This window comes from Henckelia pumila, chromosome 4 (genome assembly GCF_033568475.1).
Source record: "Henckelia pumila isolate YLH828 chromosome 4, ASM3356847v2, whole genome shotgun sequence".
NCBI lineage: Eukaryota > Viridiplantae > Streptophyta > Magnoliopsida > Lamiales > Gesneriaceae > Henckelia > Henckelia pumila.
In genome coordinates this window covers 145,852,622-145,878,587 of record NC_133123.1, presented here as the reverse complement: position 1 = coordinate 145,878,587, position 25,966 = coordinate 145,852,622, and the positions used below count along the sequence as shown (strand labels likewise).

The 25,966-nt window shown below is 37.1% G+C and overlaps 1 protein-coding gene across 2 annotated transcripts; it reads left to right on the top strand.

The window, feature by feature from the left end:
- The first annotated feature begins 15,112 nt into the window (after positions 1-15,112).
- Positions 15,113-21,711, top strand: LOC140860035 (beta-galactosidase 17). Of its 2 annotated transcripts, none has more exons than XM_073262780.1 (19): positions 15,113-15,292; positions 15,376-15,480; positions 15,787-15,982; positions 16,543-16,631; positions 16,742-16,822; positions 17,674-17,768; positions 18,061-18,131; positions 18,770-18,860; positions 18,930-19,047; positions 19,123-19,218; positions 19,301-19,349; positions 19,651-19,838; positions 19,927-19,998; positions 20,251-20,397; positions 20,572-20,622; positions 20,759-20,927; positions 21,141-21,274; positions 21,372-21,437; positions 21,523-21,711. In XM_073262780.1, the coding sequence occupies exons 1-19, from the start codon at positions 15,170-15,172 to the stop codon at positions 21,619-21,621; spliced, it is 2,040 nt and encodes a 679-aa protein (XP_073118881.1). In that variant the 5' UTR covers positions 15,113-15,169; the 3' UTR covers positions 21,622-21,711. The 2 variants fall into 2 exon arrangements, with proteins under 2 accessions (XP_073118881.1, XP_073118882.1); XM_073262781.1 differs by having other exon boundaries at positions 15,258-15,292; positions 15,801-15,982.
- Positions 21,712-25,966: the final 4,255 nt, after the last annotated feature.

The window sequence follows — 25,966 nt, the reverse complement described above, 5'->3', positions numbered from 1 at the left end:
AGATCGAGTCTGCGTGTATTGGCTCCTCGCATGTGTTTGAATTATTTAACTGTATACTTAATTCCATGCGAGCATGCTTTATTGTTGAGAGTTATTGAATTACCTGGTTTTGTGATTTAATTTATAAAGCATGATCTACTTGAGATATAACTGTTTCTGTTATCGACTGGTATCCGGTTTTCCAAGCGGTTGTAAGGGCACTGATTGTAGCGATTGAGATATCTCGTGTCCTAACCTTTGATTGAAAGATGGGTCCTCGTCGAGTGATAAACAGAAACACACAGCCAGTTATTCATACAAATGAGCAAGCTAGTACCGAAACAATTGAGATGGATGCTACAGCGACGCCTATGGAAACCTTGCTGAAAGGTTTCAGTCGTTCAATCCGCCGTTGTTGATGGGTTCAGAAAATCCACTTGACTGCGAGAGTTGGTTGGATGATATTGATCAGTTGTTCGATTCCATTGACTACACTGATGACCGCCGAATCAGGTTAGTCATTCATCAGCTTCGTGGGGTTGCTAAGAGCTGGTGGATCATGACGAAGAAAGCAATGGAGAGTAGAGGTACGGAAGTTACTTGGACTCTTTTTAAATCTGAGTTTTATAAGCGGTTTTTTCCTATCTCGTATTGCAAAGATAAGGGAGCAGAGTTTGCCAAACTGAGGCAAGGGAATCTGAACATTGAAGAATACGTGGCTAAGTTTGATAGTCTGTTGCGTTTTGCATCGCTAATTGCCGGATATGAGGAAGCAAAGGCCGATCAGTTCATCAATGGTTTGAACCCCGACGTCTTCATGTTGGTAAACACCAACAGGCCTAACAACTTTGCGGATGCCATGAATCACGCAAAGGGAGCAGAAGCAGGCTTGTGGAGGCAAAGAGGTAATCAGGTAGCACCTCAGCAGCTGAGGCAGTATCAGAATCAACCATCTCAGTATCAGAATCCGCCACCTCAGCATCAGAACCAGCAGCAGAGATATGAAGGTGGAAGCAGTGGGGGAAACAGAAAGGATTGGTATAAAGCAAGAGGTAAACAGTTCAAGAGGCAGGGGAACAGTTCTTCTAGTTCCAGTTGTTCCAAACAGTTCGGTTCAGGACAGAGTTCTGGATCATCATTCTTGTATTGCAGCAAGTGTGGAGGTAGACACTCACCAGATCATTGTGTGGGAGTCTTTGGGAAGTGTAACACCTGTCAGCAACCGGGACACTTCTCTAAGGTGTGCCCTCAGGGTAACAGAGATCGAGCTCAGAGTGGGAGTTCATCTCGACCTGCAGCTCAGCCTGAGAGGCAGTCTTCTGCAGTTCACTCTTTCCAGCCTCAGTAGTAGAACAGACAGGAAGGTAACTCTAGTGCGAACCAGCCTCCGAGACAGCAGGCACGAGTCTTTGCATTGACAGAGGATCAGGCTCAAGCAGCACCAGACGATGTTATAGCAGGTAACTGTTCAATTTTTGGTTATTCTGCTCATGTCTTGATAGATACAGGTGCTTCCCATTCCTTTATCTTTGAGAAATTTGTGTTATTGCATGCTTTGCCTACTGAGTTGTTACCTACTGTAGTAGCTGTTACTTCACCTTTGGGTGGAGGAATTGTTTCTGTTAGATTAGTCAGGAACTTTGAACTCTGTTTTGAGGGGAATCTGTTAGAATTCGACTGTATTGTGCTTGGACTGTCAGATTTTGATTGCATTGTCGGTATAGATGCTTTAACCAAGTACAGAGCAACCGTCGATTGTTTTCTGAAAGTTGTCAGGTTCAGACCTGAAATGGCAGACGAGTGAAAATTCTTTGGTAAGGGTTCTCGATCTAGAATTCCTTTGATTTCAGTGTTATCTATGACTCGTTTGTTACAGAGAGGTGCAGAAGGATTTTTGGTGTATGCAGTTGATGTACTGAAATCTAGCCCAGCTTTGGTAGATTTACCAGTGGTTAGAGATTTTGCTGATATGTTCCCGGAAGATGTTCCTGGATTGCCACCTATTCGAGAAGTCGAATTCAGTATTGACTTAGTGCCAGGAACTCAACCTATTTCAAAAGTTTCTTATCGTATGGCACTTATTGAACTGAGAGAGTTGAAGGAACAGCTTGAGGATTTGATTTCCAAGGGATACATCAGACCTAGTGTATCGCCTTGGGATGCTCCTGTTTTATTTGTGCGGAAGAAGGATGGTTCTATGCGGCTCTGTATTGACTACCGTCAACTGAATCAGGCTACAGTTAAGAACATGTATCCTTTACCCAGAATAGATGACCTTTTTGATCAGCTGCAGGGTTCTTCTGTCTATTCTAAGATTGATCTGAGGTCAAGTTATCACCAGCTGAGAGTGCGAGAGGAAGATGTTCCTAAGACCGCATTCAGAACAAGGTATGGTCATTTTGAGTTTATAATCATATCGTTCGGTTTGACTAATGCTCCCGCGATTTTTATGGGTTTGATGAACCGTATCTTTCAGCATTATTTAGATGAGTTTGTCATTATCTTTATCGATGATATTCTTATCTAATCGAAGAACCGCACTGACCATGCAGAGCACTTGAAGACCGTATTGCAGATTTTGCGAGATGAGCAGTTGTTTTCCAAGTTGTCTAAGTGTGAATTTTGGTTGGATCGAGTTGTCTTTCTCGGTCATATTATTTCAGGAGATGGGATTTTTGTCGATCCCAGCAAGATCGAAGCGGTTATGAATTGGCCTAGACCGACATCAGTACCTGAGATCCGAAGCTTCATGGGTTTAGCTGGTTATTATCGCAGATTCATCGAGGGTTTCTCGTCTATTGCCAAGCCAATTACCCAGCTGACTCAGAAGAATGCGCCTTTTGTCTGGACTTCAGATTGTGAGGCTAGCTTTGTTGATCTGAAGAGGAGACTGACCAGTGCTCCGATTCTTTCTATTCCGAAGGGTACTGGAGGTTTCACAGTCTATTGTGATGCTTCTAACCGAGGCTTGGGTTGCGTTCTTATGCAGCATAAGCATGTGATAGAGTATGCATCGAGGCAGCTGAAACCGCACGAGACTCGTTATCCGGTTCATGATCTGGAACTAGCTGCGATTGTATTTGATCTGAAGATCTGGCGTCACTATCTTTATGGTGAGTCTTTCGAGATCTTTTCTGATCATAAGACCGCATTCAGAACAAGGTATGGTCATTTTGAGTTTATAATCATATCGTTCGGTTTGACTAATGCTCCCGCGATTTTTATGGGTTTGATGAACCGTATCTTTCAGCATTATTTAGATGAGTTTGTCATTATCTTTATCGATGATATTCTTATCTAATCGAAGAACCGCACTGACCATGCAGAGCACTTGAAGACCGTATTGCAGATTTTGCGAGATGAGCAGTTGTTTTCCAAGTTGTCTAAGTGTGAATTTTGGTTGGATCGAGTTGTCTTTCTCGGTCATATTATTTCAGGAGATGGGATTTTTGTCGATCCCAGCAAGATCGAAGCGGTTATGAATTGGCCTAGACCGACATCAGTACCTGAGATCCGAAGCTTCATGGGTTTAGCTGGTTATTATCGCAGATTCATCGAGGGTTTCTCGTCTATTGCCAAGCCAATTACCCAGCTGACTCAGAAGAATGCGCCTTTTGTCTGGACTTCAGATTGTGAGGCTAGCTTTGTTGATCTGAAGAGGAGACTGACCAGTGCTCCGATTCTTTCTATTCCGAAGGGTACTGGAGGTTTCACAGTCTATTGTGATGCTTCTAACCGAGGCTTGGGTTGCGTTCTTATGCAGCATAAGCATGTGATAGAGTATGCATCGAGGCAGCTGAAACCGCACGAGACTCGTTATCCGGTTCATGATCTGGAACTAGCTGCGATTGTATTTGATCTGAAGATCTGGCGTCACTATCTTTATGGTGAGTCTTTCGAGATCTTTTCTGATCATAAGAGTCTTAAGTACTTGTTTTCTCAGGCAGAGCTGAATATGAGACAGAGAAGATGGTTAGATCTGTTGAAGGATTTCGACTGCGAAATCAAGTACTATCCGGGGAAGTCTAATGCAGTTGCAGATGCCTTGAGCCGAAAGCTATGTTCTTTATCTCTTTCTACTATTGGTGTTTCTCAGTTGATCGATGATTGTTGCACTTCTGGTTTAGAGTTTGAAACAGATAGGGATACTATCAGAGTGTTTGCTATTCAAGCCGAGCCGGAGTTGTTTGTTGCGATCAGAGAAGCACAGAAGTCTGAGCCGAACATTCAGATTTCAGTAGAGAAAGTCAGATCGGGACATCAGTCTGAATTTCAGGTTAGAGATGATGTTTTGTTTGTGAATAACCGTATTGTTGTGCCTGATATTTCGGAGTTGAGATAGCGTATTCTCCGAGAGGCTCATTGCAGTCGGTTTAGTATTCATCCTGGAGGTCGTAAGATGTACAACGATCTGAAGAACCAGTTCTGGTGGAAGAGAATGAAGAGCAACGTAGCGAGTTTTGTATCTCGGTGTTTGAATTGTCAGCAAGTGAAAGCAGAACGGAAGCCACCAGGTGGTCTATTGCACAGTCTATCTGTTCCTGAATGGAAATTAGATCACATTTCTATGGATTTCGTCACGATGCTACCATGATCCGTTAGAGGATGCGATGCTATTTGGGTAGTGATCGACCGATTGACGAAGTCTGCTTGTTTCATTCCGTACAGGATGATATATCTTCACGACCAGATGACTGAGTTATATGTTAGCAATGTTGTGAGATTGCATGGGGTGCCGAAGTCGATCGTTTCAGATAGAGACCCTAGATTCACTTCGCACTTTTGGCATAGTCTTCAGGAGGCACTGGGTACTCGATTTCATCTGAGTACAGCTTATCATCCTCAGACAGATGGACAGTCAGAGCGGACTATCCAGACGTTAGAGGATATGATGCGAGCGGTAGTGCTAGACTTTGGCACTAGTTGGCAAGATTTTTTGCCTCTTGTTGAGTTTTCTTACAACAACAGCTTCCAAGAGAGTATCGGTATGGCGCCTTTTGAGGCATTGTACGGTAAGAAATGCCAATCTCCGCTGTCTTGGGATGACTTGTCCGAGTCACCAGATCTAGGACCGGAGATGCTTAGAGATATGTCAGAGCAGGTTAAGATCATTCAGACCAGAATGAAGTCAGCTCAAGATAGACAGGCGAAGTATGCAAATGTCAGACGTAGACCTCTGAGTTTCGAGCAGGGAGACCGTGTTTTCCTTAAGATTTCTCCTTTCAGAGGCACTGTCAGATTCGGTAAGAGAGGGAAGTTATCTCCGAGATTCATCGGGCCGTATGAGATTCTCGAGAAGATAGGCAATCTTGCCTACAGACTTGCACTTCCTTCGTCTTTATCTGGTATTCACGACGTTTTTCACGTCTCTATGCTGCGAAAGTATCATCCAGATCCTTCTCATATCCTTCATCCTGACGAAGCCGAGTTAGACGAGACTCTGAGCTACTTTGAGCGACCGATTCAGATCCTTGATCGGAAGGAGAAACAACTCAGAACTAAGTTGATTCCATTAGTGAAAGTGCAGAGGAGCTGTCACGGAGTCGAGGAAGCGACTTGGGAGACAGAATCTGACATGAGACAGTGATTTTCGGAGTTATTCGGATGACGTGAGTTCTTCTTACTGTCTTTAGTTCTTTATTCTATCTTATGAGTTGTGGTTCTCGTTGATTTCGAGGACGAAATCTCTTCTTAATGGGGGAGAATTTTAATGCCCCGTTTTTATCTTAAATGAGTTTATTTGAGTTAATCGAAGATTACAGAGTTCACAAGTCGACTTGTTTTTTATCAGGGCCATTTTTGCAAATTTTGAAAATTTCAGGGACTAAAACGCAAATATCAGTTTTATTAGATATTTATAAGGGAAATGACTTATATTATTCACTCATCTCCTTCCCTTAGCCGCCTCCCCTCCATTGAAGCCGATTTCTTTTGCTTCCAAGCTTTGGGATTTCAGTCCGAGCTCGATCCGACCATTGGAATTTATTTCGGAAGGCAGATTATCGATCACTGCAGTGAGAGCTCCGTTATATCGTAAGTTTTTATACGATCGGTTACATTCTAGTTTTTGGATGTTGTTAGAATAGTTCTAGATTCGAGTATGTTGTTCTTGACAGAGTTTTGATCGTTTATTATCTGTTGATTTTGAATTAGAGCGACGTTCGGATTTGTTATGATTTTTGGAAGCCATTTTCGAAAATGTGGATTTTTAGATTGATATGAGTTGATATCGGTATTGAACTGTTGTCTGCGTTTCCGATTTGTTCAGTTTATAGCCGTTATGTCGTCGTTTGAGTTTTTGGAATTTCGAACTGTTTCGGGTTGTTGAACTTTGGTTGGTGAGTTGATCGTTGTTGTTGATCATCTCTTGTCTTCGTACAGATTCGTTGGAGTTTGTCGAGCCCTGTATTAGCAGCATTTGGTCGTCGAGTGATTGGACGAAGAACGGTAAAGAGATTTTCTTTGAGCCGTTGATTGTTGTTTAGGTTGTATAGTTGTTGATACAATCTTTTGTTGTAGCTTTTCCAGAGTTGGAACTACTGCATTGAAAGGTAAAAGCAGTCAACGTAGCGGGATAGCATACTCGGGACAGTTGGTTCTCGAGTTTCCTTTTCAAATCACATAATGCATCTACACTTGTTCTAGCATGAGGAACTTGTGTCTTGTTGATTGATTTTGCTTTTGACTATGTGGTTTATGTTTTATGTTTCTGTTATGCATTCATCTTGAGCCTACGTTGATTTCAGCGGGCAGAACCGCCCTTTTTTTTTGGACGTTTGGGAACTATGATTGAGTGGCCTAGGTCGTAGTCGTATCGCCTAGTGCTAGCATACTCATTATGGTTGCTCAAAGTCTAGAGGAGTGAGATATGTGGCACCACCTCGATTGGGAGAGTCGGTGAGTCGTCACATGATCTCATCCTCGGGATCCCAAAAGCACAGCAGTAATCCCTCGTTTATCATCTTTGATATCCCGTTTTAAAGACATACATTTCATTATGTTTTTATTGATTTCGTTGATGTCTTGAAAGCATGTGTATTGTTGTATTACTTGTTATGTTGTTTTTACTGGGAATATCGTTCTCACCGGTTTATTCGGATGTTGCTTTGTTTTGTATGTGTACTTGGCAACAGGTGGGGCAAGAACAAGTCAAAAGAGGCATGGTTAGCTTCGAGGGCAAGAAGTAGAAGTGGGACTCGGTTTAGAAGTCGAATCAGCATGCCAATCTAGTTTATGTTTCATATCATGTTTAGTTTCGAACTCGTTGTTTTGTCGTATCAAATATGCTAGTATCGTGGATTGCAGGTGGTTGTCATATGTATTATGAACCATGTATGTTTGAATGTTGTTTTGGGGGCATGAATACTTGATGAAAAATGGATTGGTTTCATTTTGTAAAGTTGAAAAAATGCTGGTTTATTTTTGACACAGAACTGGTCTCGCTCGAGCGGCAGTTGGTGCTCGCTCGAGCGAGCGTTCTTTAGTGTGAGAGCCAGAGCGTTGCTCGCTCGAGCAAGGGTGCCTTTCCGCTCTAGCGAGCTTTTGATTGATTGTCGGACAGAAACTTTCTCGCTCGAGCGAGCGTGCCTTGCCGCTCGAGCGAGGCCTTTTAAAAAAAAATTTATTTGTGTTTGTTGCTTTACTTTCAAGTCTTGGATCTTGTATGCTTATTTTTGTTCAATCCGAGTTTAGTAGATGTTTAGAACTGAGGTCTCACATATACGCTGATGAATTATAGAGCTACTGTTGATTGTTTTAATGAAATTGTGAGATTTAGACCGTATTATGGAAATAAGTGGAATTTTTATGGTATTGATTCACAATCTCGCATTCCATTAGTATTGGCAATGGAAATGTTTAGATTATTGTCGATAGGAAATGAAGGATTTATGATTTATGCTCTTGATGTGACGAAGGAGGAGAAATTGAAAGTTTCAGATATTCCTGTCGTCAAGGATTTTCCTGATGTATTTCCTGATGAGATTCCGGGTTTTTCGCCTCAGAGGGAAGTAGATCTTAGCATTGAGTTGATGCCAGGGACAAGTCCGATTTTTCGAGCTCCATTACGATTAGCTCCAGCAGAATTGAAAGAAATCAAGACACAATTGCAAGATTTGTTGGAAAAAGGTTATATTAGACCAAGTGTGTCGCTTGGGGGTGCTCCAGTCTTGTTTGTGAAGAAGAAAGATGGAACTATGAGAATGTGCATCGATTATCGGCCATTGAACCAGGCTACTGTGAAGAATAAGTATCTTTTGCCACGAATTGATGACTTGTTTGATCAGTTGCAGGGTACATCTGTGTATTCTAAAATTGATCTTCGTTCCGGATATCATCAACTTAGAGTTCGAGAGGAAGATGTTCCCAAGACAGCATTTCGAACGCGTTACGGACATTATGAATTCTTAGTTGTGCCTTTCGGGTTGACTAATGCTCCAGCGATTTTCATGGATTTAATGAATCGCGTGTTTCGAGAATTCATAGATCGATTTGTTATCGTGTTTATTGATGAAATTTTGATTTATTCTAAGTTAAGGAAGGAGCATAAAGAACATTTGACCTTAGTACTTCAGACACTCAGAACATCACAATTATATGCTAAGTTTTCTAAGTGCGAGTTTTGGTTGGATAGAGTATTATTTCTAGGACATGTGATATCAGCACAAGGGGTATCTGTCGATCCTAGGAAAGTTGAAGCTGTTCTTAATTGGTCTAGTCCAACCAATGTCTCTGAGATTCGTAGCTTTTTGGGCTTGGCTGGATATTACAGGAGTTTTATTAAGGGATTTTCTGGCATAGCAAGACCTATGACGATATTGACTCAAAAAGATCGACGTTTTGTGTGGACTGAGGAATGTGAAGCTAGTTTTCAGAATTTGAAAGAAAAATTGACTACGGCTTCAGTACTAGCATTACCTTCAGGCTCAGGTGGATTTGTTGTCTGTACAGATGCTTCTTTGAATGGACTGGGTTGTGTTTTGATGCAAAATGAACGCGTGATTGCGTATGCATCTCGTCAATTGAAACCACATGAGACTCGTTATCCAGTTCATGATTTAGAATTGACTGCCATTGTGCATGCATTGAAAATATGGCGTCATTATCTGTACGGTGAACAGTTTGTGATTTATTCCGATCATAAGAGTCTGAAATATTTATTCACACAGTCTGATTTGAATATGAGACAACATCGATGGTTAGAATTGCTTAAGGATTTTGACTATGATATTCAATACCAGCCAGGAAATGTGAATCAAGTTGCAGATGCTTTGAGCAGAAAAGTTCATACTAAGATGTTGGCATCTTTAACTATTTCTAAAGTTCATGAGCATTTGAGAACTTCAGGATGGACTTATCGAGCTAAAGGTAATCATTTCATAGTTTCATCTATTCAAGTTGAACCACGAATAATTTCAAAAATCAAAGCAGCACAAAAGACTGATCCATAAATTCATAATTTGAAAGAATTAACTCCAGCTGGTCAGTCAGGGAAATTCATTGTTGCTTCTGATGAATGTTTGCGTTATAATGGTAGACTTGTGGTTCCGAATTTGATAGATTTGAAAGAAGAGATACTACGAGAAGCTCATTGTAGTCGACATAGTGTACATCCTAGAATTAGAAAGATGTATCATATCTTGAAAGCCCATTACTGGTGGGAAGGTATGAAGAAAGATATTTCTGACTTTGTGGCTAAGTGTCTGACGTGTCAACAAGTGAAGGCTGAAAGATTGAGACCAGGTGGTATGTTACTTAGTCTTGAAGTACCACAGTGGAATTGGGTACACATTACTATGGATTTCGTGACACACCTACCTCGATCTAATCGTGGTTGTGATGTCATTTGGGTTATTGTGGATAGATTGTCTAAATCTGCCCATTTTATTCCATATGATCGTATTTGGACATATACGAAAATGGCAAAAATATACATTGATCAGATAGTGCGATTGCATGGTGTGCCAGTTACTATAGTATCAGACTGTGATCCCAGATTTACTTCTAAGTTTTGGTCTAGTTTGCAATCCGCTTTGGGTTCTAAATTGGCCATGAGTACTGTCTATCATCCACAGACAGATGGTCAATCTGAAAGAACTATTCAGACGCTTGAGGATTTATTACGAGCTATTGTGATGGATTTCAGTGATGGTTGGCAAGAATCATTAGCTTTGGTGGAATTCTCTTACAATAATAGTTATCAAGTTTCTATCGGGATGACACCATTTGAAGCCTTGTATGGCAGAAAATGTAGATCTCCGATATGTTGGGAAGAAGTAGGAGAACGACAATTGTCGGGACCAGAGTTTATTCAAGATATGAAAGAAAAAGTTGAACTGATCAGGAAAAGAATGAAAGCAGCCCAGGATCGTCAAGCCAGCTATGCTAATAACAGGCGTAGACCTTTAGAATTTCAAGTTGGCGATTTTGTTTTCTTGAAAGTATCACCATTTCGTGGTACTATGAGATTTGGGCGTAAAGGGAAATTAGCTCCTCGTTATATCGGTCCGTACGAGATTGTTGAGAAGATTGGTATTTTGGCGTATCGTTTAAACTTGCCGCAGAGTTTGTCTGCGATACATGATGTATTTCACGTATCTATGCTGCGGAAGTATGAACCAGATCCTTCTCATATCTTGAGGGCTGATGATGTGGAGTTAGATATTTCCCTTAGCTATATTTAGTATCCAGTGCAGATTCTTGATCGTAAAGAAAAGCAACTTAGGAATAAGACGATTCCTTTAGTTATGGTGGAATGGAGTAGACATGGGAGAGAAGAAGCTACGTGGAAATTGGAGTCTAGAATGCGTCAAGAATGGCCTCATTTGTTTGACAATGTGATGAATTATGCCATGTACTCCGATTTTCCTATGTACTATCAGCGGTAGATGTTTAATCTTTTTGTATATAAGTTTGATGTGTGTTAATTTGGAGGACGAAATTTTCTTTTTAGAGAGGGAGAAATGTAAGGACCCGATTTTACTATGTTAATTAATTTGTGTGTTTAAAATATGTATTTATAAATATCGGGTTATAGACGATATTAAAATGCATATTTTATTTATCGAGCACACATGAGTTGAAATAACTCGAACCGAGTCAAAATTTAACCCCGAATGAATAAAATGAGACACACATTAAACTAATACATATCCATATACAAATAAATAATATATATATCATAATCTCTCTCCTCCAAAAATATCCACCACCTCCGCCTCGTCTGTTATTCTCTATTTTGTTTTTCAAAATTTTTCTATCGCTTCAAATCTCCGTATCTTTGCCGTCGGTAATCGATTTTCGAAAATAAATATAGTTCCGGAATCCTCGCAACATAAGCTTTCTTTTGATACCAATTTCGTAAGGTTTCGTCGCTGTCTCGAAAACCCGACTTCAACAGTCGCCGCCGTTTGCCACCGCCGATCGTCGCCGGAGTTTAGGGGTAGGTTGTGTTAGTTGTTTAACCCTTTAATTCCAAGCTTTGAGGTTATTTTCAGTAGCTAGAGTTTCGAATTTTGGGTATTTCGATTCAATTGACTTCCGATAATTGATATTTGATTTATTATTGGTTGTAGGTATTATATCGGAGTTGATTGAAGGTATTGACTATTTTTCAGAAATTGTTCGGCCATTATTTCGAATTTTCAGATTATTATAATTGGGGATTTTCAAATTTTAGTGTTGATTATTCATTAATGGAGTGTTTAGATGCTCTAGAAAATATATATTTCTGGTTGTGTTGTAAAGGTTTTTGGGATGTCCTATTTACGAATAGGTCATGCCGAATTTTCTGTAGGCCCAAAACGCAAATTTTTAACTCATTTTCGCTGTTTACATTAATTAATCCTGGTTGTTTGCTCATTAAATATAAATCAGGACACGGGCCCTTTCATATTTAATGATAGGGCATGTCATAAACAATATTAACTTTTCGTGTAGGTTTTATCTATGAATGTGGCTCTGAACCATGAGAGATTGATCAATCTGAAAATCAACGTACATGGCGGTGAAATCTCCACCTCTATACCGGTAGCATAACTACCTCTGTGCCGATAGTAAAACCACATCTGTGCTGCCACTGCACCTACCCGCAATTATGTTGGATTCATGACTCTAATCATAAGTGGGCTGCCACACCACTTCAACTTTCATAAAATATTCTTTTCCTAAATGTCCTTAATCATACATAAAATAATACTTCATGATGCATGAACTTAAAAATAAAAATCTTCATAATCTCATCATTTCATAAAACTTTGCTCGTAAAAATAATTACTTTTCATAAAACCATATTATACTTAAACTAACCTTAATTTACTTAGACTAACCTAATTACTTAAACCAAGCTCATTAATTAAAATATTCAATAAACTTCATCAAGCCCATTAACACCTTATCTGACATATTAATACTAAGTCTGACCATTAATACTAAGTCTGACCAATTAATTATCTAGCCCGATAACTCTTGGCCTGATAATTCTCATGGGTCACTAGACTCATGAAAGATTAATGAACTTACTTAAATTAATAATAAGCTCATTAAGTTAATTAAACTAGTCAAGCCCATAATTTCTAAAAATGCACTTAATTATCTAATTAAATTACCTGAACCAGAGATAAAATAACCCAGACCTGGAACTCACCTAACTTGACGCATATTATTTTTCCTTGACCTGGCTCGGACTTAGACCCGACCAGGACCTGTTTGCCCAAAAATCAAACCCTAGCTTTATTTTTTCCAAACTACTCATGACCAGCTGCCCATCCAAGACGGTGGCCGCCCTGATCTGGCCACCGCCGACTGAAGCACCTCCGAAAAGACCTTCACAAGGTCTTACTGGTTCCAACCATCCAAGCCCCAGCCCCTAACTCAACCTATAGACCCGAAATCAAACCCTTTTTCTTCCATGTTCGCGCGTAGAACGCAACTCGTCACTTCAGGCCATTCGGCTGCCCAGATCCGGCCACCACTGGACAGAGCACCACCGTGAGGACTTTCCCCAAGGTCTTGGAATTCTAAGAAACCTAGAACCAGACCCTAACTCGCACCCTATAGCCACAATGATGCCTTACATCAAAACCGCTCACTTTGCGCTTTATCTTGCTTTTATGGTGACTCTAGCCTAAACCAGCGACCAAGCATCCTGAACCACCATCCAAACACGACCCTAGGGACCCTAAGTCAGTCCTCAACCCATTGGTCAGCCCCTCGAACGATTTCATGGTGAGAAACAAAACCAGATTCATTAAAACGTCAAGGAAAGTCGACTATGATGCATGAAAACGTGATTAGAATATGATCTTTCAATCAAAACTATGCAAACACACGATTAAAATATGTATAACAGTGAGTATAGGATCTAATGGGTGAAAATAAAGGAATCAAGCGTGACTTTGTGAATATTTCAATAAAAAATGCGATACCGATGCATAGAGAATTTTCCGAGACGAACGACACGTATAATTCTTGCTAAAACTTCAAGGTGATCGGGTGTGGTGTGTGTGCTATGGAGACTAGGCGGCTGATGATCTGCTAGGGCGGCCAAGTGAGAATAAAAGTGAGGGTGGGAAAGAGAATGAAGCCAACAACTTGGTATTTGTTTGCATGTCAAATGGGTTGGGCTCCATTAATTAATAACTCAAGTTTATACATAATTTAGCCCATCAAATAAACTGATAAATATTAAAAAATTTCGAAATAAAATAGTATGGGCTTTTGAAAGCTTATAAAAAGTCCTTAAAATAGTTCATTTTGGTGAAAATTGGGTTTCTATACATCTATATATATCAAAACTCTTATTTTTTTTAAAATAAAATCTTAAAATAATAAATTACGCTCTTTAAAACCTTAGTAAAAATTTTGGATAAAAATATTTATCTCGTTCGTTCATGGTCTCGTCTACGCGATCGAAAAATAAAGATGGAATTTTATATACAAAGGTCGAGTCTTGGAGCGTGGACATGAACTTTGACCGAGTGCACTTGGAGAAGGCACACAAAGAAATGAGCCGGTACGAAGAAAAGGTAATAAGAGTTGAAACGACTCATACTTATTATTACTGATTTTTTTAAAAATATTTAGTATAATATATATACATACACATAGTAATTAAAAATAAAAGTAATACATATATGCCATCCATATATGCACTCTATCTTAAAATAAATACCAATAAAATAATCTATACAAAAATACTATTTTGCATGCAAATAAAAATGTCACTAAATTAAATAATTAGTTATAAAATCCGTGCATAAAAATACTGCAAACTTAAATCTTTCACAAAATTTCATCATGCACAAACATAAAAATTCTTCATGATATTATTTTCATAAAAATTTGCCCATAAATATATATTTAATTTATTTCCATAAAAATTATACTTATACATACATAAAAATATTCATGCAAGAATTAAATATATATTTACGGATCATGCATTTTTATGGACAGGTTCAGGCTGCTGACTCCTTAAACTTGGTCCAATAATTACTAGATTGATCCACTAACTCAACTTAGGCCCATTAATTCAAATTTAACTCATTTATCTTATTCAAACCCATTAACTTATTCTGGTCCAATAAGCCCAAATTACCATAATCTGACTCAATAATATCCACGGACTTTAGGCCCATTAAAATCAATGAACTCACTTAAATAATTATTTAAGCTCAAATAATAAAACCCAAGTGGCCTATTTAATTAATTAAAATTAACTTAAGTCCATTATTAACACTTAACTATTAATAATTAATATAAAAATATCCGAGCCCAACTTACACAACTCGGACCCGAACCCAACTAACTTGACCCGCATCATTTTAGACCCGGCCCAGCCCCGAAAACCCGAGCCCGCCCCACCAGAAATCACACAATCCGCATCATATATACTGATATACACACATGATATAGAAAATTTAAAACAATGGTGTTTTAATATCATTTATTTATAAAATTATTTCATTAAGCTAAGCTGAATATATGTGAGATCTAAAAAAATAGAAATCCAACCAAAACTCCAACTATTTCGTTTCCATGGGCTCCCACGGGCTAGTTTCGACATGGATAAGCCCAATATAATAATACAAGCCCACATTTGGATGAAACAACTCAAGTACTCGTTTGTCGGGAAGCGTCAATGTGAGAGGAGAGGAGAGGAGAGGAGGAACGACTCAGAATTCTTGAAAAAATGGCGAGAAAGAGAAGCATGAGAAGAATTACCGTGAAAATATTCATTTTCTTGATATCCCTTTTCGTATTTGGGGCATTTACCCCTCTCCCATCACTGTCCCATCAATCTCATCTGGTTAAAGTAAGTATAACAAGTGATTTCAGCTTCATTAAGTTAATAAACACAGCTTCTTACTCGTTTTTCTTCTATTGATCTCAAAACAGGAAAAAGACAGCAAATTTGAGATAATGGAGGACATGTTTTGGAAAGATGGGCAGCCATTTAGGATAATAGGTGGTGACTTGCATTATTTCCGGGTGCATCCACAGGTACCTTAGATGTCATTCTGATTGAGATTGATCGCTTCATAATATTTGTTTTGATACTCAACTTAAGCTTAAAGTGAGAACTTTCAAGTGAAATTGCAATTTGGGAATGTAAATGAAAAATGAAGCAAGCCCTTTGAAAATGAAGTTATGCCCCTAGTTAAAAGAGCCCTCGACACTTTCAAGGTCTATACTTGGAATGATACTTTATCTGATCTCACTTTACCACCCCGTGATTTCGATTCTCGATTGCAGTTCTAGTTTATAGTGTTATTTTATTTATTTATTCTTGTAAGTAATTGATTATAGTACTGGGAAGATAGACTGCTGAGGGCGAAGGCGTTGGGCTTGAATACAATTCAGACTTATGTTCCATGGAATTTGCATGAGCCGAGACAAGGGCATCTGGTGTTTGAAGGCATCGCAGATATTGTTTCCTTTTTGAAGCTCTGCAAGAAATTGGATTTGTTGGTTATGCTGCGTGCTGGGCCTTATATCTGTGGAGGTTAGCATTTTTTTTAGTATGAGCTGATCTTACTCCATTAACTTTTATCTAAATTTTCTCCTTTTGAAAATAATTTAATAAAAAGCTTATTATTTCAATATATTTTTATGGAAATATTGTATCTTGTGACGTTTCTCGTTGTTTTGTCTGTGTTACTAATGATATCACATCTGTTGCTCTTTATTGGTACTATGTTGCAGCAGAATGGAGGCTAGATATTTTATTGAAACTGATTTTTTTGTTATTATTTTTCAAAAATCCAAATTTTGTATTGTTTTAATTGATCTTCATTTCGTTAATTTTCATCTACATTCTACTATAGTAATTTTTTAATTGTGACCAAGGAATTTTGACTTGCAGTCCCATAATAAATGAGTTGAGTATATCTTAATATGATGAAAGGGCAAACAAATATTGATAATAGTTTAAATTGGTTTTCAATCCAAATATCAACTGTTTCCAAGGCCATAAATCATATGTATCTGTTGTAAATTTTTTATACCAAGGTTGCCTTCTATTAGCATGTGTTTATCTCCATTTTCTTTTTCTTGGGGTTATAGAGTGGGATTTGGGAGGCTTCCCTGCTTGGTTGCTTGCCAAAGAGCCTGAGATCAAGCTTAGATCATCAGATGCCGCCTTCCTTCAACTGGTAAATTTATTCACCTAGACTAGAAAACCGAATTTAACTATGCCAACTGCACTGCTTGATTTGTGAAGATATATTCGCTTATCTTTTCAATGCTGAATTAAACTTCTGAGGTGGAAAAATGGTGGTCTATCCTACTTCCAAGAGTGTCTCCTCATCTTTACAGCAATGGAGGTCCTGTTATAATGTACCAGGTGGGTCAAAGTTCAAACCAATAATAGAATATAAATATGTGGTTACGACTATCTTGACCAGAATTTTAAGAGCAACAACAAAAATAGTGCAAAAATATATATGAATCAACCATGTGAAGGATTCTTTTTGTGTTCAGCTTTGCTTGTAACTGATTGAACAATGGCATGGCTCCTGATCTTGTGAATTTTTGTCATTCTATCCCTTCCTGCTACATGATGTACAACAACTAATATACGCACCATACGAAAACTTAGGTGATTACTTCATTGTTGCTGATGTTATTTCTGCACCACCTATTTGCTTCTTCCATAAATATTAAATTTAAGGATTAGCCTTCAAAAGTATTAGCATGTTTCTGTTATGGTTTTAATGAAATCATATGGTTAGATTCAGATATTATAATCAGGAATTTAGGAATAGATGATTTTTATGGTCGTTTAGGAATAAATATCGGGTGGCCGAAAATTAGGAACCTAACTAGAACAAATATTTTAGTTGGACCACATACGTATTGTTAAATTTACGTGGTGAGAATCCGTCACATGTAACCTAGGAACGCTAATTTTTTAATCACTTCTCTATAACCCATGTTATTAGTTCCGGGTTTTGCATTCGAAAAAAGGTCAATCAAGCCATCATGTTGTCAATAAGGTAAATTATCTTGTGATTGAAAATCTAGCTCTTGAAACTTGTTATCTTGCAAGTATGTGGGAAATATTGAATTATGTACTAAATGTTTTTTATGCAACAAATCTGAGTAAGTGTTGCTACCGATTCTCACATATCCTCATCTTTTGTTCGTAAATCTTATGTTAACAGTGAATTATCTAAGTGGAAAATAATGTGACAGATTGAGAACGAATTTGGCTCATATGGGGATGACAAAGCTTACTTGCATTATTTGGTTAAACTAGCACGACGGCTCCTTGGAGATGATATCATATTGTAAGATGGGTGCATAAATAGTTGAAGATGTTGTTACTTTATATTCTTGAATGCATTTGGTTCAAGCATTATCAAATCCTACTGCAAGTGTGACTGTTTGAGGTGGTGGACGTATAATGCTACGATTTTGGTGTATCTGTCTTGTCATGCATATTCAGTTCCTGGTAATACATTGAGGTTGAAGAAAATTATGGATGTAGCCAATCTGTCTTCTTTAAACCTTACAATCACTAATTGTATGAGTTTTGATTGTTTCTTACGCATCTATATGGAATTACACCGGTGTTTGTAGGTATACTACAGATGGAGGTTCCAGAGAAACTCTTGAGAAAGGAACAATTCGAGGAGACGCTGTTTTCTCTGGTTAGATGACAAGATTACTTAATTTTTAAATCATTAACTCAAGTTCCCACAGTTTCCTTGTGAGACTAATAACATAGAGACGATTTCTATTGATTTCATACTAGTAATTCGAAATTGATTACCCCACTATTTAGTGAGAGCGACTGTAGCCAATCTTAGAGCTTAGAGAAGTCCATTCAATAATTCACATTTCCTAATTCCATTGGCACTGGAGGGGTCGGAATTTGTGCTAATGAGAGGCACAAATAAAGAGCGAAAAAAATTCAAACTCATAGGGAGGTGAAAGCAATTAACCTATTATGTACTTCACAAAACAACAACAAAAGAAATTCTCGTAGCCACTAAGCTGAAATGAGTGACTGATATGCTGCATTTAATCATGAATTTACTATTTCTATATTTAAGGTGTGTTTAAAAGGTGCTTCAAGTCTTTTACGCACACGAAAGCTGAGGTTTTATGGTTAAAGTTAGTGCTTCAGCGAAGGACCGCCCTTAGGTTGTCTTGAGCAGCAAAAGCAGAGCCTTGTTGAGTGAGATTATGTGCATGCCTTGTGGGCACTTTTTAATAACTATGGGTTCTCCTATCTAATACTTTGTTCAATTACAGCAATCAGTCTGAAGTTTCACTTTCTGTATAGCTGTTGACTTCACTACTGGAGATGATCCGTGGCCCATATTTAAGCTGCAAAAAGAGTTTAATGCACCAGGAAAATCGCCGCCACTCTCAGCGTTGGTATCCTTTTTTTTTCATATGGGTTCTGCAAAATATTTCCTTATGTTAGTCATGTTTAATTTCAGAGAATTCTATACTGGTTGGCTCACACATTGGAGAGAGAATATTGCAAGCACTGATGCAACTCAAACAGCAACTTATTTGGACAAGATTTTGTCAAGGAATGGGTCTGCTGTCCTCTACGTATGCCTTCATGCTCAATGTTTGGTTGTCAAGAATTGTTACGACTCCTAGGATTACATATGCTCTTTATTCTAGATGGCACATGGTGGCACAAACTTTGGATTTTATAGTGGTGCCAACACCGGAGCAAACGAGTCTGACTACAAGCCTGACCTTACGTCCTATGATTATGTGAGGAAGATCATGAATCCGTTAATCATGTCATCGTTAATCTTACACTTCTTCCTTCTCAAACTGCCACCTCATTCTCTAGGATGCGCCTATTAGGGAATCTGGAGATGTGGACAACAAAAAGTACAAAGGTAAAACCTTCTGGAAATCTGCAGGGCTCTTCTTTTTCTGGATTTTTTTTCCCTTTTTAGATCGTACAATAAGAAAACACATGAAATCTATAATCGGTTAAACCCTGTTAATTTTTTTCGATTAGATGTGCTTGTAAAGTTTTACCTTCATCCCCGTCAATATTTGACCTTTGATGCTGTCATCTGCTCTGCTTGTTAAGAAAAAGATTTAACACTATACCATTGCATATTATTATAATCTTAAATCTTTTCCTGACTATGATACAAATCTTTTTCTAACTATGATATGATTTGGTTTCAGCTTTGAGAAGGGTCATTGCTAAATATAGTTCGAAGCCTCTCATTTCAATTCCTTCAGATAATGAAAAGACGGCTTATGGACGTATTAAGCTGGATAAAATTTCATTTTTGTATGATATGATTGATTATAAAAATCTGGTTGGTGCGATTGAATCTGAGATTCCCAAGTCAATGGAGGCCATTGGACAGGTGATAGAACATAAAATGGTTCGGATCTCCTATATTGAATAGATGGACTTTGAATTCTGATTCCTTTGAATTTTCTTTCCATTTTCAGATGTTTGGTTTTGTGTTATATGCCTCTGAATACACTCCAAATGACTACAGAAATGTGTTGTTCATACCGAAGGTCATCCTTTTCCAATGTAGTGTTCAGATATGTTTTTAAATTCTTGCATGAAAATCACTTTGACATTTGGTTTCTTAAATTAGCTCTGTTGAATAGAAAATTTCTTTCACTAATTGAAAATGACTCATGCCTTCTTATACAGCTTGGGCGAGTCCACTGGATGTATTGATATATCCAAAAAAATTTAAGAAAGTTTATTTTAATCAGCAGTATAATTCAAAATCTGATGTTTTCAAGTATCGTTTTCTGCAGGTGCATGACAGAGCTCAAGTGTTCGTTACGTGTGCTGATGTGAGTGCCAAAAGGCCATCATATGTTGGCACTATCACAAGATGGTCCAATACAACCATTGACCTGCCTTGTGTAAAATGCCCGTCCAAAATTAAATTATTGATCTTGGTATGAATATTTTTTTTGTAGCAGGAGTTCAAAAGTGTAACCACACAATTAGGGAAAACCAGTTTCTTATTTACTAGCATTTCATGCTTCGTTTTCTTTTAGATGGTTTTTATGAATGATTACATTTATATGTATTCCATTTAACTGCAATAATCTGTCTAATTACCTGTTTAGATCGAAAACATGGGACGCTTGAATTATGGACCTTATATTTTTGACAAAAAGGTAACTCTTATTTTCGTCGTATCCCATGCAACTTGTAGGCAAAATGGGTTATATCTTGTTCCATCGTGTTTTTTTTACCACTATCTTTTTGTTCGCCTTTCACAAAATGATTATTGATCAAGTATCTGTTTTACAGGGTATTTTATCGTCTGTTTACGTGAACTCGAGGCCCCTATATAAGTGGAAAATGATTTCAATCCCTCTCCAAAATTTAAATGAAGGCCAAAGGATTAATCCCATCACTCTGAATGCAGAAATAGAATTTCTGGAAAAATCTGACAGCAATACAATAGAAGACCAAGAAAGTAAGCTGGGGATTTTTTGCGGTACAATGAATTATATGTGGGATTTTATAGCTGTTTCTGGCTCCCATGAAAATTTTGTTTGATGTTTTGCTCTCTACCATCAGGATCTTGGCTTTGTCTCTGTTTTCTTGGCCTTGTGAAACATATCTTGATTACTATCTTAAACTTTCTTAAGAGAAAGTTGCCACTAAAAAGTGTGGCTCCTTTTTGCAGAACCAAATATTGAACCAGCATTTTACACTGGTCATTTCATTATTGAGAAAGTCACAGACACATTCCTATCATTCAAAGATTGGAACAAAGGAGTTGCATTTGTGAATGACTTCAACGTTGGACGTTTTTGGCCGGTAGAAAATGGATTTGTTATTATTCTTGCCATTTTTTTTGACAGTTCTGACTTTCTTGAGAAAGTGAATCATACTTTTCATTGACCCTGTTTTGCAGTCCGTTGGACCACAATGCACCCTTTATATTCCTGCTCCGATTCTTCGAGAAGGAGAAAATATGTTGGTATGACATCATCCGGAAGGACTATGAGTGTGTTTTAGCTTTTATGTTTCAATGGTTTTTATTGATATATTGCTTCTAAAATCAGGTGATCCTGGAGTTGGAATCACCGAATCCTGATCTGTTTGTGAGGTCGGTTAACCAACCAGACTTCACTTGCGGTCCTGCAACTTCGAAGGTTGATTGATTCAGTTCAAAACCCAAACAAAATATCATGTAATGTGAGCACCCATCTTATAGTAGTCCTAAAGAAAATCATTTGTCCACCATGCATAAAGCGCTTTAGTTTTTTTCTTGGTTCGACATTCTTATCTATTATCAACCTCATTGTGAGTAAATATTGAGTCCATTATATTTTTGTTAAAAAATAGTAAGAGATTTTAAAGGAAAACGTAAATTTGAAACATATTAAGCTAGCCATCCAAAATACTTGGGCAAATAGAATTCAACTTCTTTGTTTCTGAACTAGAAAAAAGGAAACGATTTTTAAAGTTTGTAGATGTTAAGTGTTTGCAAAATAATAAGAGTATTGTGGCTGTGAAAAAGACGATAAATATGACGGTGTTGTTTGCATTAATATAAATTTAATCCTTATTTTTTTATATTATTATTATTATTATTATTATTATTATGTACGAACGGTCTAAACAAAAGGATAAAATTTTATAGTTTGTTTATTGAGATGTTGAATTTTATGATTTTTTTTTTAATATAAGTATAAATATAAATTAAGGTTAATTTTTTGAAGCTAGGAATCCATGTGAGAATTGAGTTCATTAATTAAGTATAATAATGCTTATCTTATTGTTTATTGCAATATATATCCAAATTTTTTATATTTAAAAAAAAAATATTTCTAATGTATATATAAAAGGATAAAAGTACAAGTTGCTAACTTAAATAAAAAAAAAAAAAAATACTTGATAAGATAAGAAGATAAAATTTAATTAGATTAAAAAATAATAGTACTGATTGTACTATATATTAACAAACAATGTTGTAGTCAATTGAAATTGAAATTAAAAAAAGAAAAAAATATAAAAATATAATGATGAACGTTAAACTTTCCATCATGATCGAGTTTGGTCCCAACCTATTGATCGGGAAAGAGATGCTTCGATCTGGGTCACCAACTGGATAGATAGATCATGCTTCATTTGGCTGATGATCATGAGACGGCTGTTAGAGTAGATGCCCTGCAAGCCAATGTTGGTCAGGAATTTTATTGACTCAAGTGTAATAACAATCTTTATTTTAAAATAATTAATCTTTTATCTGTCATTTTTTTTATCTGTATACTCATGCAAGTTGCATAGATAAAGACCTTGAATATACTATAGTAAGATATGAGGTTGTACATATGATGACAATCATGAACACATATTATTAATTACTGTATATTCTAAATCAAGTTGCTAGTCGATTGGGCCGTCCAAAATAAGGATAAGGATCGCTCGAGCTCGAGACTAGAATCTGTGATGATGTGTACCACGTTTCATTGATATGGACATAGAGATGTTCAATCATACAGATTGGTGTTCATACGATGAGTTCACTGAACTACCCTCTCTCGAACTTCCCAAGTGGTTATCATTCATCGAGTGGATAAGTCCGTGGTTATGGTTGTACACCATTAGTCCTTACGACCCGGGACAACACTGAGGCTCTACATGCTAAGACTTTACTTTGACTCGTTTACCGACTCCATGAGGGTCATCAGGTGGCGAGGTTGGGTACAGGTGTGACACATGTAGGAGCCAGTGCATTGTAGTCGGGGATTCACCGCTCACCTATGGGTGTGGATATCCTATGTGATCAAGTGAGATAATAGTGCATATAATCTCTGGCCAGAGTGTAAGATGTGTAGTAGAGTAAAATGTTTACCAAGTTACACATGCAATGCCACTATGTATTCTAAAAGACATCACATCGTTATCGAAATTCACATGCAACCCTCGATGAACCAATGGTTGCAGTTTCGATCGGGATATATGAGATGAAGGGACTGTACTGTACGTTAACCATAATCGACTGGTTCTTGCAGGCACTATCAGTGATACCTAGGGAATCATGGGGCGGTGCTACTTAACGCTCTTACCATGATTCGATGGGTTAAATCAGAAATGAGTTCTGACATTCTATGATCAAGGAGTTGATGCATAGAATGAGGCTAATAAGGGTAAACCTGGACCCACAGCTAGTTGTATCCCTGAACCATTGAGGGTTATACAAGTACTGGTTTTCCTGTTCCCGTTGAGATAATAAATTCAAAGAGTTGAATTTATGTTAAACAAATTAGACTGGATCGATAGATAAACTTTATAAATGGTTTATAAAGACTTATAGAAATTTTGAGAGCAAAATTAATTAAAAGGGTTTAATTAATTTTTTCGAGTTGGACTCGGATTTAAGAACTCACACAATATATATAAATGCATATATATAGATATATATATATAGAGTTTTGTTATCCTGCCCACTCACCGTGCCCACATAATGTGCCCATCATGAGATGACACTCAACTATTGGACGCACAATTCATCACATCCAATAGTTGAGTGACACCTCATGGTGAGCACATTAGGTGGGCACGGTGAGTGGGCAGGATAGCAAAATTGTATATATATATATACGATATATATATATATATGGATATATATAATATATATATTTATGGTTGTTGGACCTTATGTTTATAATAATATATATATATATATATATATATATATATATTATAATTTATTTTTTTTAAAAAAGGAATTAATGAGTTGTGGGGAGACAACTCATTAAACCACATCAATTGCAATTGGGATTGTAATAATTGAAAGCATTCAGCTTTCTTTCTTTGGCTCGAATTGTTCGAAGCTCTCTCTGCAAGCTCTTCTGTCAGTCTTTCTTTTGTTTTCTCCTCGATAAATTTCTTCTTCTTTTAAGTGCAAATTAGAAGAGGAACAGGAAATCCGGTCGTGGACCTGATTTGAAGAAAGGAGGAAAAATCCAGTTGATTGTTCGTAGGGATTTACAACAAGAGTTATTTTCAAAATAGTTGGAGCCATCGTCAATCTTTTAAGATTGATAGGTATAAATCTCTTAACTCCCTACGTACATTAATTTAAACCATACGAGTGTCCAAGAAAATTTTGAACGTCAAACTTAAATTTAAACTTCCGCTGCATTTTGGGCACGATAGAGATCCGAGATCCAACAGTGGTATCAGAGCCAAGTTCTCTATATCGTATGGTTTATTTCATATTGAGTATTTTTAATTTCTAACCGCATAAAAAAATATTTCAAAATCGCTACACCATAAAATTTATTTTATAGAATTTAAAATATATATATATAGATATATGTATGTATATATATAATACGATATATATATATATATATATATATATGTACGTATATAGATATATATTATAAAATATATAGATATATGTATGTATATATATATTACGGTATATATATATGTACGTATATAGATATATATTATAATAATATATATAAGGATATATATTATTATTATTATTATTATTATTATTATTATTATTATTATTATTATTATTATTATTATTATTATCATATATATGTATAGATATATGTATATATTTATTACGATATATATATACATATATAGATATATATAGGGGTAATTATTTTAAAATCCCTAAACCTAAACATAAATTTCTCCTAACTTCCTACATTCAAATTTTTTAGTTTGCACTCCCTAGTGGTCCCCAATTTTGATTAAACAAGTATTTAACTAATCTTTTGTACTTTGGCATTGTTTTACCTATCGAACCAGTTCATGTCGTGAAAAACTATTGGTTGCGCAAGGTTTCCAGCCTATATACATTAGATTAGGGTCCAACATGCTTCCGTAAAGTGAATCAAATTTAAATACCTCTTTGACCATAATGTCGTCGGGTCATACCTGCCGAGTTTTACGAAGTGCTCCTCACACTCCAACCACGCAGTCGCAACAGATGGTTTCTGCACAAGCTCCTTCAACGACACCCAGCACAACCTTAATTCATTTTTTACCTTAAGGCGTATGGTATATAAATTTAATTATAAAACATGAACATGAAAGAACAAGAGACTTTAGAAAATTTATTCAGACATAATATTATTACATAAATCAACTCCTTTGAAGAGGAGAAGACAACTTGTTTAGCTACTCATAGTAGCCTCGTTTTTGAAATACATAAACGCAAACTTATTACAATAGAAAGAGAAATATTACAACAATTTTATTCGTAAGAAAACTGAAGAAAATGATCGATGTCTTCAGCTTCCTCAAATGCCTGTATTTATAGCTGTAGTTCCACTCGTTTCACCGAGAAACTTCAGGGAATCTTACAGCTGTCTTGTATTTCTTTATGCCATTATTGATGGCATCTTTTACTGGTGGAGGAGGCAGCTGTCTTGAATTTTTTATGCCATTATTGATGGCATCTTTTACTAGTGGAGGAATCACATGCCTGCCACTTTTTTTTGGCTTTATTCTCCTCACATGCCTGCTTTATTG

Excerpts from the sequence above, each read along its gene's own strand:
- LOC140860035 (XM_073262780.1), top strand. The coding sequence starts at position 15,170 with ATGGCGAGAAAGAGAAGCATGAGAAGAATTACCGTGAAAATATTCATT. Across the intron at positions 17,769-18,060 it reads CTTGGAGATGATATCATATT|GTATACTACAGATGGAGGTT; the intron begins GTAAGATGGGTG and ends CGGTGTTTGTAG. Across the intron at positions 20,623-20,758 it reads CTTATATTTTTGACAAAAAG|GGTATTTTATCGTCTGTTTA; the intron begins GTAACTCTTATT and ends TCTGTTTTACAG.